The sequence below is a fragment of the Oncorhynchus clarkii genome, chromosome 15 (genome assembly GCF_045791955.1).
Source record: "Oncorhynchus clarkii lewisi isolate Uvic-CL-2024 chromosome 15, UVic_Ocla_1.0, whole genome shotgun sequence".
Classification (NCBI taxonomy): Eukaryota; Metazoa; Chordata; class Actinopteri; order Salmoniformes; family Salmonidae; genus Oncorhynchus; species Oncorhynchus clarkii.
The window spans coordinates 29349248-29360509 of NC_092161.1; the positions used below are offsets into that span (position 1 = coordinate 29349248).

An 11262-nucleotide genomic window follows, 5' to 3' on the forward strand; every position below is an offset into this window, starting at 1 on the left:
CTCTCCATTGTCTAGCATGGGTGTAGTAAATATACTCCAATTTAATGGCTTCTGTCATTAATCAGGGGAGACTAAATCACTTAGAAACAGGATGTCCGGGACATAAACTGTATTCCCATACTGTGAAAACAAGGCGCCATGTGTAAATCAGACCCTGAGATCACCTCTATTCTAAACGGGGCAGGAAGCTGGTCCAGAGTCTTCCACTGTGGATGAACTTAGTTGCCAGGTGATCTGTTCCACAACATTCCACAATGATACCGTCATGAAAAAAAAGGTCTATATTTGTTAGATTTTTTTTTTTTTTTTTTTACATTGTTGTGAAATTAATCTAGGCTACCACTAATGTCTACACAGTATACAAATAAGTTACTGCTTCAACAAATTTTCAACAAACTTTAAACACATGGTCTATAACCTCTACAGACGAAGTAAATGTTGCTATATATAAACAATGAAAACATTGCACCAATAACTAAATATGGCTGCCCAGGTGCATGAATATACTGTAAGAATCGATGTGGTACAGTATTTCAACAATGAAAAGAGGAGGTCATGTAATTAAAAACCAAAAAACAGAGAAGGGAACATCTATTTTGGTTCAAAACTTTATTTTTTAAAAGTGCAAAAGTATAAAAAAGCTATACATAAAACCTTCAAATAGTAACTATACATTATTTATTATCACAAAATGTATTTATATTCCTGCTCAGGAGCTTTCCCCTTTGCACAGTGTGTGAAACTATCATCATCACAATTCAAATGTCCTATAGCTTCTCAGCTCATAAAGTGACACAAATTGAACGTCCTTCACACAGAAAGAAAATAACATACTGCATTTAAAACCTCAAATTAAAGAGTTCCCACTGTTCCCACTGGCCTTTAACGGTAACAGAATGAAAGAGAAAGACAGAGCTAGACAGGGAGGGAGAGATAGCGAGAGAGAGAGAGAGAGAGAGAGAGAAGATAGAAATAGAGAGAGGAAACAGAGAGAGACATTTGAGGTCAGGTTATGTACTGTAATAGCTGCAGTAGTAGAGACGTGATTGACAGACAGGGCGGACCAGGAGGTTAGGAGTTGTTGTAGTTACAGTAGTACACTGTGCTGGCGTCAGAGAGCACAGAGGATATCAGGCTCTCAGGTCCCTGCATGTTGGCCTCATGCACCCCATAAGACAGGCCTGTCATGTCTCCAGGTCTGGAGGAGCTCAGGTACTGCTCAAACTCACTGCGGTCCACCTCCCCTATCAGCTCTGAGGGGTGCATCTGCTCCACCTGGTCTGCTGGGTGGGGTTGGGAGTCTGGGGGAGGGGAGAGCTGTCCTGCCACATGGCCTGGGTGTCGCTTGGGGTGACTGGGGCTGCAGTGCTGGCTGTAGTACATGGCCAGTTGGTTGAAGGTGGGGGGCATGGGGCCAGCCTGGGAGGCTTGCTGCTGCTCTGTGGGGGAGGAGTGGTGTCTGTGGAGCATGGGGTTGGCGTGGTGGTTGGAGTGAGGGTCCTGAGGTGGGTACTCTGCCCCCTGAGAGTGGTAGGCATACACAGGCATCATGTGGCATTCCTCCTGAGAGTGGCTGTGGAAGAACATGGAGTCTGTCTCCACGGCATCCAGCGGGGACGTGTCGGGGGTGGGCAGGCAGTAGGATTCATAGGAAGCCCCTCCGAGGGCCTGGGCTTCGCGGTAGTGGCCGAGGGATTGAGGAGACACTTGGTAGCCATGCTCATGGTGGTAACCCATGCTCTCCATGCACACCCTACCTTCCCCACCCAGGGAGGTGCTCTGCTGGTTGGACATGCTGTGGACCAGGAACCCGGAGTCCAGGCGCTTAATCCTCTTCGCCTGCTTCCTCCTCCGGGGTCTGTACTTGTAGTTGGGGTGATCCTGCATGTGCTGCACCCGAAGCCTCTCAGCCTCCTCTACAAACGGCCGCTTCTCCGACACAGGAAGGGCTTTCCACGACTTCCCTACAGATCAACAACAAAGCCCACGTCAGTTATAGCGGCATCAGGCATGCAGTCTGGTGATGCGCTCCAAAATAGCTCATCATCAATTTAGTAACAGCAGAACTTTCATTTCGAAATAACATTAGTGTTATTATTGATCGTACATTTGTTGTGATTGATTCATTTGAGTTACCTAGACTATTTCAATGGCCAGAATAAGGGCAGGGCGTTAGCATCATGTGCTTTTTCAAGAGAATTATGCTTTTTCAAGATAATTTGGCCCTATGCAAATAGCCTAGAACAAACCAAAATCATGGAAGTATAGGCATAAAATAATATTTATAATATTGCTGCTCGAATAGATGCAGTAGGCTTCCACGTGGTAACACACTGCTTAAAAGTATACAAATTCCCTAGCATGTGATCACTTATGAAATATTATTGAAATACTTGCTAAACAAGAAATTCCCATTGGTCTTTACAAATATCACGTCAGTAACAGGCCTACACAATCAATTGCTATTTAATTTCCTTACCCAACATTTTGCTCAACTCCGCATTGTGCAGGTCTGGATTTTGTTGTGCCAGCCGCTTGCGCTCATCCTTCGCCCACACCATGAACGCATTCATGGGTCTCCGGATCCTCGGCTCATTCTTCCCACGGTTCTGGTTCCCGGAGCTGGACTCGCTCTTCTCTTTGGTGTCCCCGAGAGGGCTCAGGGGGTCTGCCCAGTGACAGTGTCCCATTCCAGGCATCATGATTGAGATCGCGCACCTAGCCTGGTTCTGATCGTCACTGGCGTAACCCGCATCGGGACTACTCATCGCTGTTCACCTTCGGGCTATCGACACCAACCGGGCAGCAACTCGCGTAAATAAAATGAGAAAATAAGTGTCACTTGCTGTGTAGGTATATAAAATGAACGTTTTAATAACGCAAGTAAGAGTAACGATTCAAAACTGAGTGGAAAATGTCCGTCACTGTTAGATAATAGCTTGGAGCTGACTAAACTAGAACTGACTATCTACTTGAGGTTGGGGATACTATAAGCGCATAGGCAACCAATCACAATAGGGTGGGAGTGCTCAGTACGCCTGAGGTGTAAAAAGTTTCAAGTTAGCTGCCTTCCAGCCTTGTTGGGAGCGGGATACCACACATTGGCCTCTATGTGTAATGTGAGGTGCCCACTGTTAGAGAATGGATTAAACATTTCATTTTCATTTAAATGTATATTAGGTTTTTTTTCTTCATGTGATACAAGACTGTGGGCGTAGGCCTAGTGTTACTGTGCGTTTTACAGTTATGATTCAAATAGAACATATTGAATTCGTGACATAAACTCCACACAAATGTTTTGGATACATCAACCTATAGGGCTATAGGGGAAAAATAATGCCTAATTGAGCAAATATCAAATAATTAATAGTCTACAGTCATTTATTTCAGAAACATTTGAATTAAATCCATGTGCTGCTGTTCTGCGAGATTTTCTCAATTGCTCATGCCATCCCTTTCAAATATTTGTTTACGTTTTTTGTCATGTTTATATAACTTATATTACTGTATACCACCTGTAAGTTTAAACTATCCTAAAGTATATATTATTCAGACATAGGTCTAATACACACGCACTCTCTTTCATCTGTGTATTGAAATGCTGGATTTGGTAACTGGAAGTTCAGGTTTACGCAGGAAATAATTATATTTCTAATGCGCAGATTTTAGCATCATTTTAGACTGTCTGCCAGGGTTCACAGTCATTGGCTGAGGCTGGATGTAGATTATGTTGATTCAAAAAGCGTTAATTAGGGGTTAGACATTCTTATAGGAGTGAATACACTATATTTGCAAACAGTCGAGATAGATGACTGTTCATTTAATCTATCGGCCTTTGTTGTCTGTGAAGTGCAGAACCTGGGACCACAGTTAGGGGACACAAGGGCCATACGCAGTGGTGATTATTGGACCGTATTCCTCAAGGCCGAACATGACATGGTTGTATCTGACAGCAAGGCTAGGGTAGGTCTCCAAATCGGTTTCTCTCACCCTAGCAGAAGTTATTTTTTAAATGTAACCTTTATTTAACTAGGCAAGTCAGTTAAGAACAAATTCGTATTTACAATGACGGCCTACGGGGAACAGTGGGTTAAATGCCCTGTTCAGGGGCAGAACGACAGATGTTTACCTTGTCAGCTCTGGGATTCAACCTGGCAACCATTAAGTTACTGGCCAAATAGGCTAACCACTAGGCTACCTGCATTATATCCCTGTCTTTTTCACTTGAAACTGTCAAAACAAGTAATTAAATTAGATTTAATTTAATTACACTAATATATCACTAAAAGTATGTTGCAGGTGACCTTGGTCACTTTGGATCCTAAACCCTACACACACTACTCTCCTCCACACATTGGCAGGAGCTCACCTGAGCTGAGTACTGGCATCTCAAATGTTCTACTTCTTGAGCTCCTGTTCCTCTTATATAATATTAGCTCAAGAGTATTGTGGAGCTCCTGCACCTAAACATAAACAATACCGGCACCCAAAATGAGTACTAGTACCCTTTTCAGTCAAAGTCAAGCACTGGTGGTGGATGAATGAGGGTGTGTAATTGTGTATACTCTGTAAAGTAATTTATCAGTGCTTAAAATTAGGAATAAAAGAAGTCCAGCAGCCTGAAAAAGCTATATATAGGAAGTATTTAAAACTTCAGAAAAATCACTTCTTCTTTTCATCTGCTACAGATATGACCACTGCTCACAAAAATGTTGTTATAAAACCATGGCTGATCCCTTGTCTATCGCCTACAATCCTGTAGAAAGTCGCCAATCACCATGCAGCCTACATGAGACCCGAGAGAACAAGGTGATGTGAGAGAGCTACTGTTGATTGAATCAGCTGCAGCCAGAATATCAGTCCACCCACACACCTCACACTATTTTAATGTTTTAATAAGCAGTCGAGAACCAAGCCGTGTCCATAGTGGTCAGGAATCAAAACAACAGCCAGAGACTGCAGGCGTCCTTATCAGTAACGGCAGGGCTTAACCTGCCAGCTCCCTTCTTTTCTTCATCTGTCCTCGAGCCGTTCCCATCATGCCATGTAGACACAGTTAGATACAGCATGTCAGACTGGAGCCTTTCCTCTCTCAGGTCAAAGAGGGCTGACAGAAATATGAGAGATGCTTATACAACCCCATCGTGCCCTGTCTCTGTATAGCAAGGGGATCCAGAGTATACTGGCTGACCCTTTTGGAGGGGGTGGTGTTAGAGGGGTCTTGCTCTGTCACAGTCCAGCGCTCGGACAGGATCTGGTGCTATAATATTGGCATCGTCTATTTTACAGCTGATGACCTGATACGGTTTTCCCCCGTGGTCTCATGAGACTGGACTGAAACCTCACGAGTTTGAAAATGTGTGTGTGCATGTTTGTATATGTCTATGTGTGTGTTTGCATGTGTGAGTGCCAGCAGCCATGATGTGTGTGTGTGTGTGTGTGTGTGTGTGTGTGTGTGTGTGTGTGTGTGTGTGTGTGTGTGTGTGTGTGTGTGTGTGTGTGTGTGTGTGTGTGTGTGTGTGTGTGTGTGTGTGTGTGTGTGTGTGTGTGTGTGCGTGCCTTGGCTGTCTCCTGGTGTGTGGGAGAGAAAAATACAATCTTTTGATGGGACAAGTCATGAAGCCCCATTTCCTATACAAGGTGAGGTTCAGAGTCCCCCCAGAGGGGGGGAGTAGGGCAATAAGAGGAGGCGACACACCCCGCGGCCATCCCCCGTCCTCCCGTGTCCCCCACCCCGTGCCTGGGGAGTCTGGGGCTGGGTGGGGGCCAGGGCTCTCGACGCCAGCCTCTGGGCTCCACGCTCAGGGAGAGGTCACTAGGCTTGCTTACACAATGGCATTATCTCAGTTCCAGCCTCGGCTACTGCAGCGGTGAGCACTTCCTGTCCCTCCGCGAGCACTTCCTGTCCTTGGCGTAGCAGCACAAACTGTCCGCCTTCCAAGCGAGTTCTGACACACTGTCGAGCTGCTGGTCGCCAGACTCACTGTATAAATGTCTGTGGGCGGCTTTCTTGGGAATTACACAATGCGATTGCCGAGTCCTTTGTGTTGAGTTGCGAGGCAGCCATGTTTAGTTTAAATCACTGGTACGGAAGGCATATATATGTTAGCACTCTGCTCAGATCCCAAGACACTATCAGGCTATAAGAGCCTGAGCTCGGTCAAAGCCATGGAAAGGCAAAGGTTTACCAATGGAACTACTACTCAAGTTCAAACGTCATGGTTCATTCATTGGAATAAATAGTATCGTGGATATTCATTTATGCTATTTTGAAACATTAATTCTTCCAATTTCAAGGCCCTCCAACAGTGACACACAAAAACACATGAAAACACAAATGAACGAACAAATGAATAAATGAAGGCTAAAACACACAGTGCAATCACTGACCAATAGGAAGTGAATAGAATAAATATGTGTGATAATCTGTGATTCTATGAGTCTGATTATGATTACCTCTATCAACTGCCTGAGGGGTGGGTGGGTGGAGGGAACGGTGCTTGCAGGAAGGGGGAACGGGGAGGATGGAAGAGTAGGTTAAAGAGGGTAGAATGTAATGTAACAGGTGTTCTCAGTCATACTCCATACTCCTCTCACCCTCTTCCATCACCAGTATGTAAATAGAAATCTAAGGTGATTAAAGCCACTTCATAGTTGCTAATGAAATGCCACCAGACGCTCAGCCTCCATTAAGGCTGAGTTGTGAAGCAACATGTAGTTAAGATGACATGCTGTATCTATTATTTTGCGACGCCCCATATACTGTAGGAACACAGCTCTCTGAAGATGTAATAACCCGGTTAATTCAGTATCCTTACTTTCCATTGTGTAATCAAATCGGTGAATGTATGTTTGACTATGGTATTTAGAATTTTTATGTTTTTTATTTTTTATTTTTTTATTATCTCATTACTAATCTGCTCCATGAAACAGATATAAGATATGAAAGCTTGTGCTCAGATCAGGTTACGCTCAGATGGCTGATGGGAAAGGTTGTGTGGTGGTTGAGTGTGGTCCTGTTCCTTTCTTACTTCCCTGTGTTAAAGCCTGTGACCTCGATGTTTGGACTCCACAATCCCACAATACCTCAGTGTGAAGCAGATCAGAAAATTAACAAGAGAAAGATCTTACTTTCTTTCTGTCCTCAACTGACATACCTGCCAGTCGATGTTGTTATTGTAAAAGATAATGTGTTTTCAATGACTTTCCTTGTTAAATAAAGGCAAATAATAAAGTCACTGAATACAGTACATTCAAAAAGTATTCAGACCCCTTGACTTTTTCCACATTTTGTTACCTTACAGCCTTATTCTAAAATTGATTAAAAAACAAAATTCCTCATCAATCTACACACCATACCCCATAACGACAAAGTGTAAACAGTTTTTTAGAAATTGTTGCAAATTTACAAAAAAATCAAAAACAGAAAGACCTTATTTACACTCGAAATTTAGCTCTGGTGCATCCTGTTTCCATTGATCATCCTTAAGATGTTTCTACAACTTGATTGGACTCTACCTGTGGAAGATTCAATTGATTGAACATGATTTGGAAAGGCACACACTTGTCTTTTAAGGTCCCAGAGTTGACAAGGCAGGTCAGAGCAAAAACCAAACCAATTGTCCGTAGAGCTCCGAGACAGGATTGTGTCGAGGCACAGTTCTGGAGAAGGGTACCAAAACATTTCTGCAGCATTGAAGGTCCCCAAGAACACAGTGGCCTTAAATGGAAGAAGTTTGGAACCACCAAGACTCTTCTTAGAGTTGACCACCTGGCCAAACTGAGCAATGAAGGGGAGAAGGGCCTTAGTCAGGGAGGTGACCAAGAACCCGATGGTCACTCTGACAGAGCTCCAGAGTTCCTCTGTGGAGATGGGAGAAACTTGCAGAAGGACAATAATCTCTGCAGAACTCCACCTGTCAGGCCTTTATGGTAGAGTAGCCAGACGGAAACCACTCCTCAGTAAAAGACACATGACAGCCCGCTTGGATTTTGGAAAAAGGCCCCATAAGACTCTCAGACCATGAGAAACAAGATTCTGTGGTCTGATGAAACCAAGATTGAATTCTTTGGCCTGAATGCCAAGCGTCACGTCTGGAGGAAACCTGGCACTGTCCCTACGGTGAAGCATGGTGGTGACAGCATCATGCTGTGGGGATGTTTTTCAGTGGCAAGGACTGGGAGACTAGTCAGGATCGAGGGAAAGATGAACAAAGCAAAGTACAGAGAGATCCTTGATTTAAACCTACTCCAGAGCTCTCAGGACCTCAGACTGAGGTGAAGGTTCATCTTCCAATAGGACAACGAGCAAAAATAGCTGTGCAGCGATGCTCCCGATCCAACTTAACAGAGCTTGAGAGGATCTGCAGTGATGAATGGGAGAAACTCCCCAAATACAGGAGTGCCAAGCTTGTAGATATATACCCAAGAATACTCAAGGCTGTAATCGCTGCGAAAGGTGCTTCAACAAAGTACTGAGTAAAGGGTTTGAATCCTTATGTAAATGTCATCACTCTGTTTTTTTATATACATTTGCAAAAAAAATCTAAAAACGTTTTTTGCAAATGTCATTATTGTGTGTCGACTGGTGAGGGGAAAAAACGATGTAATCACTTTTAGAATTTGGCTGTAACGTAACAAAATGTGGAAAAAGTCAAGGGTTTTGAAGGCTTTCAGAAAGCACTATACACCCCCCACCCCCCCCCCCCCCCACCCCCCTTAGCCAAAAGGCTGTGTGTGTGTGTTGTGGGCTATAGGTCCCCCTCAGGGGAATGCTGGGAACATGAGGCCATGAGGATAGGGGTGCAGGGGTGGATGTGTGTGCCTCAGACAAGCACAACACCTAGTAAACCCTCTCCACTCTCTTTTCATTGTTCTGAAGGCGTTAATCTGTCAGGGATCTGCTGGGAATCAGGTGGGAATCTCCTTGGGCACATTGTCATCGTTACCGGTCTGGGCTCATTCTGGTACCCTCTCGTCCCTTTCTACCACCCCAACACACTCATGCATGCTCGCACACTCTCTCTCACACTCCTCTGGGGGGACTCTGAACCTCACCTTGTATAGGAAATGCGGCTTTATGACTTCTCCCATCAAAATATAGTATTTTTCTCTCCCACACACCAGGAGACAGCCAAGGCGCACACACACACACACACACACACACACACACCCACACACACACACACACATCGCTCTGGGCTGATGTAGTTGTGATTAAACCTGTTCTTGTTTATCTCCACAGGTCAGTTCAGAGATGAGCATATCCGCCTCATCCCCCGCCTCGCCTTCACTCTCTGTCTGTTTGATTAATCCCAGTCCTGGATCCAAGACACGTTTTCAATCTTCCTTTAGTCATGCTAACAGGAGGATGTTTGAAAACTTTTCACCTAAAGTTGTGGTAACCTCTGGTTTTGTGGACTTCCAGGGGGTCGAGCAACAATAAGACGGAAACGCAAAGTAAAATAATCAAAGTCACTTTCCTGAGTACATGACAACTATGGTGGTGTTTCTTCACTCATATGGCTTCATAGGATATAAAAGCATTCCTCTTCAGTTTACAGTAATGTACTGTTAAACCAAGTTCTCTTTGGAATTTAAGGTAACATACTGTAAAAAAAAAAAAAATTGCAGTAACTTACAGGTTACTTACAGTAACTTACCGTAAAAAAACACAGGATTGTTTTTACAGTGCATATACAGAAAGGATAATGGCAAGGAACAAACACTTAAAATGTTGAAATGCCAAATGACCAGGGATATACGGACTAAAATGAAAGATAAGATTATAGGATGAGTCCCTTTAGGTCCCTACTGCAGTCTGTAGAGTGATTGGGGACGTGTGTGTCTGAGTCCAAATTAATCCAGACTTAAATGAAGGTACAGTCTGATTAAAGTGACCCCCTCCTGTCTATTCCAGTAACTTTACCTGTGATTGATAAGTCATTGTGTCATCATCACCATTTTAGGATAAAAAGGATAAAAGTCTCACTCACTCGTGAATCACATTTTAAAATAGAAGCACAGGGGTGACTATTAGTTAACCGGGGAAAGGGAAAACCCATGTTTCCTTACTCAAATGAACAGAGAGGTCAGTCCTTAAAGGGAGGACAATGGATGCATCCCAAATGGCGCCCTATTCCCTATGTAGTGCACTATGGCCCTATGGTCCCGGGTCAAAAGTAGTGAACTATATAGAGAATAGGGCACCATTTGGGACGTAACCGATCTCTTTCATCTTGATCACTTTTACTGCCCTGACCTGCCTAACTCTCCACCAATGACCACTGCATTGTCTTGGCCCGACGGGCTAATTGTGACTTGTGTTTATCATTTTTATGACTTTATCCGTGAAGACAGAGGTATGGCTGGCTTCCTGACACTCCAGGCTTCTTTTTAAACCAATCACATTATTAGGGTCAACATTGGACGCCCCGTCTTCAAACTGTATTGTTTTCGGCAGTGCAATAATGTTCCCAAACTGATAAGACCCTATCTATTTTGGGTTTTGCGCAGAAAGGGATTTGTCCCTGATACATGATTTCTGTGTTCCGGTGAAGAAGTTATTTTAAGAGTTAAGTTTCAGGGACAGCATACACTGTGTGATAAATGGGAGATACAGTCAAATCTGAAAAATATCTCTAAGATCTGTGTTGTGGTATGATCAGGATGACTTGTGGTGAGAACAAAGTGTAACCTTTATTTAACTAGGCAAGTCAGTTAAGAACAAATTCTTATTTACAATGATGGCCTACTGGGGAACAGTGGGTTAACTGCCTTGTTCAGGGGCAGAACAACAGATTTTTACCTTGTCAGCTCAGGGATTCGATCCAGCAACCTTTCGGTTACTGACACAACGCTCTAACCACTAGGCTGTAGATTGTCTTTAAAGGGGCCATCAGCAGTTAAGACATCTATTTATGGACTTAAAAATGAATGACATGTACCCATTTATTAGAATATAACTTAGAAATGCCTCATGAGCTTAGCTCAATTGTCGTACCCAATCAGAACTCAACATACTGTATATGCTTGTTTACCTCCAATGTTTGTTTACAAAGTAAAAACTATCATTTTGATATCATGGATGGTCAGTCCTTGCATCCAGGGCTCTGTCTATGAATTTCTCCAGCCCCATCACTCAGCTTTTTACCGCTTTGTTATTGTTTCTACTGTTGATTGCCCGTTTAAACAGCGGTATTGTTCCTCTGACAACTAGCTACCACATAAATAGTACTCTCCACGTCTTGGCATGCATTTGAC

General features: G+C 43.7%; 1 protein-coding gene across 1 annotated transcript; it reads right to left on the bottom strand.

Moving 5' to 3' along the window:
- Positions 1-589: 589 nt before the first annotated feature.
- On the bottom strand, positions 590-2966 carry LOC139367169 (transcription factor Sox-17-alpha-A-like). Its single transcript, XM_071105302.1, has 2 exons — positions 2480-2966; positions 590-1964 (listed from the first exon to the last, which is right to left on the bottom strand). Exons 1-2 carry the CDS (start codon positions 2766-2768, stop codon positions 1072-1074), a joined length of 1182 nt encoding a protein of 393 aa, XP_070961403.1. The 5' UTR covers positions 2769-2966; the 3' UTR covers positions 590-1071.
- Positions 2967-11262: the final 8296 nt, after the last annotated feature.

What these genes read in the sequence shown, in the direction of transcription:
- LOC139367169 (XM_071105302.1), bottom strand. Translation starts at nt 2,768, where the DNA reads ATGAGTAGTCCCGATGCGGGTTACGCCAGTGACGATCAGAACCAGGCT. An exon ending in GGAGTTGAGCAAAATGTTGG is followed by an intron (nt 1,965 to 2,479) that starts GTAAGGAAATTA and finishes GTTGATCTGTAG; the next exon opens with GGAAGTCGTGGAAAGCCCTT.